The sequence below is a fragment of the Fukomys damarensis genome, unplaced genomic scaffold (assembly GCF_012274545.1).
Source record: "Fukomys damarensis isolate Sample0158 unplaced genomic scaffold, DMR_v1.0_HiC HiC_scaffold_34, whole genome shotgun sequence".
Taxonomy (NCBI): Eukaryota; Metazoa; Chordata; class Mammalia; order Rodentia; family Bathyergidae; genus Fukomys; species Fukomys damarensis.
The window spans coordinates 737,939-743,938 of NW_022900946.1; the positions used below are offsets into that span (position 1 = coordinate 737,939).

The following is a 6,000-nucleotide window of genomic DNA, read 5'->3' on the forward strand; positions in this document are numbered from 1 at the left end:
GGGCTAGGGGTTTAGTGCAGTGGTAGAGTACTTGCCTAGAATTCTCAAAGTCCTGAGTCAGACACTTAACACCACACAGGGAAAAAAAAAGATAGGATTTCACAGTAAATCACATAGCAGATATCTCAATTTTTTTATTTTATATTTTTAAACAGGGTCTCAGTAAGTAGCCCAGGCTAGCCTTGAACTCATGGTAAACCTCCTGTCTCAGCCTCCAAGTACTAGGATTACAGGAATGTACCACCATGCCTGGCTATCTCCATTCATAAAGAAAATGAGTTAGCCAGATACCATGACATACTCCCATAATTTGAGCTACTCAGGTGGCCAAGGTAGATCATAAATTCAAAGCCAAGCTAAGCAATAAGATTCCATTTCAAAACAAAACAAAAGAACAAAAAGAAGCTGGGTTTAGCTACACATGCCTGTAATCCCAACACTAGGGAGGCTGAGGCAAAACAATTGCCAAGAGTTCATGTCCAGGGGCAGGGATTTAGCTCATTGGTGCCACACCCGCCTCACAAACACAAGGTCCTGAGCTCAATCCCTGCAAAAAAAAAAAAGTCCATGGCCAGCCTGGTCTACATAATGAATTCAAGGCCAGCCTGAATTACACAGCAAAACCCTGTATCAAAAACAACGGGCTGGGGATTTAGCTCAGTGGAGCTGCTGAGTACCTCACAAGTTAGTTCAATCCCTGGTACAAAAAAAAAAAGAAAACTCTCAAGAATCCTAATGGGGCCTGTAATCCTGGTACTCAGGAGGCTGAGGCAGGAGGACTGCCACAGGTTCGAGGCCAGCCTGGGCTACACAGTAGTTCAAGGCCAATCCAAGCTACACAGTGAGACCGTGATAAGTAGATAAATATGAATGATCATGGGCCTTTCCAATACATAATACATACATGCTTGGCCTGCTCTGCGATTTCAGCATGGCTCTTCTCCCACTTTGGGCCCCTGTTAGCCAGGTCAGCAGCCTGGGTTAAACTGAGCCCCTCCAGAGGCACTGTGGCACCATCTGGGGGGCCTGGTGGTCCATCCAGAGAAGAATCTTGAGCTATGTGCTGGGGAGAGATACCACCTGCCCCACTAGAGGCTGGAGAACTAGATGAGGCAGGGGACACAGGATTGCTGCCTGTCATGCCATCCGACACCATCTAAAAAAGAGAAAAATGAAAATGCGAGATTTTCACTGCATGTTTTAAGTATACTATTCTATTCTGTTTTCAAAGGAAAAAATTCTGAAATAAGACATCAATCTCAGCTTTACAAACATCTGGGATGGCATTCTAACAAGATGCTTATGATAGCAAAATCACGTTTATAACAGATGTTTGATTTGCACGAGTTACATAACAACATTTACGCATTTGCTAAATTCAAGAATGTTACTATACCATATTTCAAACTTACTAATCCTTTCAGGGCCTCAGTAACTTCCCTCACATAACCAATTCCTTATTTCTCCAATTTCCCAGCAAATACGGCAGACTGGCCCATGCAATGTATATGAGTTACCATCAAATTCATCAGATACCAGAAAAAAAACACCTCAACATCTTCACTAGGGGTCCCAGGGTTGGAGATGGACATGGCTCCCAAATACCCAAATAATACTTTATACTGTTCAAGGCCAACATCAACTATATAGTGAAACCCTATCTCAAAAAAACAAACAATAAAAAAAAAAAAATCAAATCTGTAAACTTCAAAAGACTGCTGTATCCAAAGCTAAATCTACCCAGTTGCAAAAACTAGGCTTTTTTCCTACACTCCATGCTTACTTGTCCTACCCTCTTCCAGTTCCAAAAGAAGTTAAACTAGTCCCAAAGCCTATATAATCCTGATTAGTTTCTTCTATTTTTTAGTACCAGGGATTGAACTCGGGCCCTTATGCTTACAAGGCAGGCGGTGGAACCACTGAGCTAAATCCCTGGCCCAAAGCCAATTGCACAAAGTCGGGGATTTAGCTCAGTGGTTCCACTGCCTGCCTTCCAAGTGCAAGGACCCAAGTTTGATCCCCAGTACCAAAAACAAAACAAACAAACAAAAAAACATACTGTGCAAGGGCCGGGGATTTAGCTCATCGGTTTCGCCACCTGCCTTTCAAGCTTGCAAATGCAAGGGCCCAGTTCAATCCCAAATATCCAAAAAAAAAAGCAGGGCGTGGTGGCCCATTCCCAGCACTCGGGAGGCTAGGCAGAAGGATCGCTGAGTTCAAGACTAGCCTGGGCTACATAGTAAGTTCCAGGTCAGTCTCAGCTACAGTGAGACCTTGTCTCAAAAAAACAAAAACAAAACAAAACAGAAAATCCCATACTGCAAAAATACCTCAACCTTTTTCAGGAAAGAAGCTTCTGAACTCTTGGAGATCAATAAAACACTAAAGTCAAATCGAACTTAAATATTCACCTGTGTTTACACTAGAGTCAGTACAGCTGAACACAAAAGATCCTCCAGACTTAGCTATTCAGGAAGCTAGGATTTAGCACATTTCTTCTGCCTCAAACCCTGTATTCACAAAACGGAAGCAGAAAAGGAATCTTCCCCAATTTCAAACCTGTGTCTGTAGAACTGAGAGCTGAGGATGAGCAGGGGAGGGGCTGCTCTGCATGGTCCCACTCCCAGGCTCCTCAATGGATGCCTGAAGAATGACTGCGTCCTTATTACCACTGTTGCAGGCCGAGGGGCTGGCGTCCGGCTGCAGGGCATGCTGGGAGCTGGCCTCATTCTGGGCCACCGGCCACCGGGACCCGTCTTCCAGGGCCCGGGGCCCACCAGGGCGTCCCAGCCTCCGCTCAGGTCCACCAGCCTCTGGAGCACCTAAAGTAGAAAGAAAAATAATGAAGTTGAAACTTGGTCGGGGCAGTCTCCCTGTGTAATCCAGGCTGGTCTTAAACTCCCAGCAATCCTAACTCAGCCTCTCAAATGCTGGGATTACAAATATGCACCACCATGCCTGACTAAAGAATTCTTTAAAAAAAAAAATTTAAATCAAATAAACATGTTAAGAGGGCTGGGGATTTAGCTTAGAGATGCTGCCGCCTACCTCGCAAGCACAAGGTCCTGAGTTCGATCCCCATACCAAAAAAAAAAAAAAAAAAAAAAAAAAGAGCTAAAAAAAATAGTCCAGGCCAGGGATTTAGCTCAGGGGATCCGCTGCTTGCCTTGCAAGAGCAAGGACCTGAGTTTGATCCCCAGTACCAAAAACAAACAAACAAAAAAATTTCAAGTAAATACTTGTTTGATGTGTTCTAAAATTCCTATCTCTACTTATGAACCAGATACATTTCACACCATAAAAAATGTTCACTTGGTAGCCAGGCACAATGGTATACACCTATAATGCTAGAATGCAGGGAAAGAAGATGAACAAAATCAAGTCCCACTTGGGAAATTTAGGAAGACTGTCTCAAAACACAAAAATAAAAATAAGCCAGGCATGGTGGCACACACCTGAATTCCCAGCTCTTGAGAGGTTAAACCAGGAGAGACTGCTGTAAGTTCAAGGTGGGCCTGAACTACGTAAGGCGGCCTTGACTAAAAAAGAGCAACAAACAATAAAAATAAAAAAGTGCTAAGGATACAGCTCAATGGTAAAGCAACTATGGGTTCAATCCATCACTAACTAAAAACACCACATATGGCCAGGGATGTAGCTGAGTGGCACCGTGCCTGCCTGGTTAAGTAAAAAGTCCTGAGTTTGGTCCCCAGTGTGTGTGGGGGGGACCTTACATGCACCAGCCATAGTGACTCACTCCTATAATCCCTGACGTTTAAGAGACAGAGCCAGGTGTGGTGGCGCACACCTGCATTCCCAGCACTCAGGAGGCTGAGGCAGGAGGATCACTGTGAGTTCGAGACCAGCCTGGGCTACATAGTGAGTTCCAGGTCAGTCTCAACTACATAGTGAGACCCTGTCTCAAAAAATCAAAAAGAAAACAAAACAAAACAAAACAAAAAATGGGGTATACATAGTGAGTTCCAGGTCAGTCTCAACTACATAGTGAGACCCTGTCTCAAAAAATCAAAAAGAAAACAAAACAAAACAAAACAAAAAACCTGCACAAGCAGAAGGTCCCAAGTTCGATCCCCAGTACCCCCCCAAAAAAAGCCTGTACAGGACGAGAGTGGGTCAGTCTCCCTGCATACTCAAAGGAATGACACATCAGCCTAAGTGAGTTCCAGGTCAGTCTCAACTACATAGTGAGACCCTGTCTCAAAAAATCAAAAAGAAAACAAAACAAAACAAAACAAAAAACCTGCACAAGCAGAAGGTCCCAAGTTCGATCCCCAGTACCCCCCCAAAAAAAGCCTGTACAGGACGAGAGTGGGTCAGTCTCCCTGCATACTCAAAGGAATGACACATCAGCCTAAGCACCACTCTCACCTAGAGGATACAGAGCTTGTGTTAGTGCATTAAAATGTGTCACTGTGCTTTTTTGTGGTTTTGTGTAAAATATTATAACCATGGCTCCAAAGAAAGTTACTGATACCCCAGTAAAGCTAAGGAAAACTGAGAACCACCAGAATCTTAAAAAAAAAACAACTTCAAAATCTGTTAAAGTACTGGAAAAATGAATTTATAAGTGTAATTTTTGGGCCTCAGAACCAATTATTTGGTTTCTCATTATTTCATATGGGAAAAGTATGTTCAGCTCTTGAACTCTTCAGTGTTCAAACACAAATTTATAATAAACTAAGCTCAACAACCAAGGTATCACTGTAGTTCTTCAAAGCAAAACTCCACAAGTACTGACCTACAATTAGTCTCGTTCTTTTATTTTCTCCCACTAGCATCAGTACACAAAATGGTGTGTGAACCCTCACCTGTGTGAGCTGAGACCACACCCCCTGTGAAAGTCTGCACTTCCACGGTGCCGCCGTAATGAGGGGAATCACACCTAAATAGAAGGGGAGGAAACCAGCAGTGAGAAATCAATCACATTTACCAATATCCATAATAATTCATTATTTACTCCAACTTTTTTGGCTGGTTGATTGGTTGGTTTTTGGAGTCAGGATCTCACTGAATAGCTCAAACTGGCCTTGAACTTACTATGTAACCCAGGTCTTGAACTGGCATTCTTCCTGTCTCAGCCTCCCCAGGGCTAGAATTACAGCATGCACCACCACACCCAGCTTACTCCAGCTTTTTGAAACTTTTACCTATACCCAAATCACTTCCCACAATAGTAAGAAAATCTCCTATTTCATAAAAAATAAAAGCAAATCAAATCATGCCCGTAATCCCACCACTTGGGAGGCTGAAGCAGGAGGACTGCCATGAATTCTAGGCCAGGCTGGGCTTCATAGTGAATCAAGGACAGCCTGAACTACACAGATGGGACCCCCCCCCAAAAAAAAGGAAAATTATGTTTTGTGACAAAATTCCACAAGGACATAAAATTCTGGCTGGGGTAGGAACAGGAAAGAAAACAAACGAATAAAAAAGTTGAAAAAGCTTAAACACAAAACCTCCAACCACACAATGAAAGACAAACAAAGCAGAAACAGCTGTCACATCTAGATATTCACACGCATACTGACAGTCCAGTAGACTGCTTCCCGTTCAAGTAAGGAATCAACCAGAATAAGAACAGAATCCCCAATAAAAGTAAACAGACACGCTGATCACAGGAAACTACACCCAAGGGGGCAGGACGGGGTGAATCCTGTACCTGTGCCACCAGACACTTCCCTAAACCTGTGACCTGCAGCAGGAGCCTAAGGAGCATTCGGATGGGAGGATGGCCATACAGGGAAAAACTACGCGCCGGAAACCGGCAGGGTTAACGCGAGGGAGCCCGGAAGTGTTTCCGCAGTGTTTAAGGAAACTCCTTGGCCGCGCTGCAGCCTGATTCACTCCTTCCTGCACAGAATCCCCAGGCCTCGGCTAACCCGAATCAGAGAAGCCTGAACTCTTGACCTGTCTTCGCCTCCCCAGCCCCGCCGAGGCCGCCCAGCAGGCAGCCCCGACTTGACCCCTGACCTCCGCCAG

The 6,000-nt window shown here is 44.3% G+C and overlaps 1 protein-coding gene across 3 annotated transcripts in view; it reads right to left on the reverse strand.

Moving 5' to 3' along the window:
- Srcap (Snf2 related CREBBP activator protein) overlaps positions 1-5,701 on the reverse strand; it is a 45,154-nt gene extending 39,453 nt beyond the window's left edge. For 2 of the 3 annotated variants that reach the window (XM_033758563.1, XM_010617415.3), the window contains exons 1-4: positions 5,681-5,701; positions 4,830-4,903; positions 2,560-2,822; positions 905-1,156 (exon numbers count right to left, since the gene is read on the reverse strand). In XM_033758563.1, coding sequence (XP_033614454.1) covers positions 905-1,156; positions 2,560-2,613 — 306 coding nt within the window. In that variant the 5' untranslated portion in view covers positions 2,614-2,822; positions 4,830-4,903; positions 5,681-5,701. The remainder of the gene's footprint in view (positions 1-904; positions 1,157-2,559; positions 2,823-4,829; positions 4,904-5,680) is intronic. The other variant, XM_010617416.3, reaches the window with a different exon arrangement.
- Between the last annotated feature and the right edge of the window lie 299 nt (positions 5,702-6,000).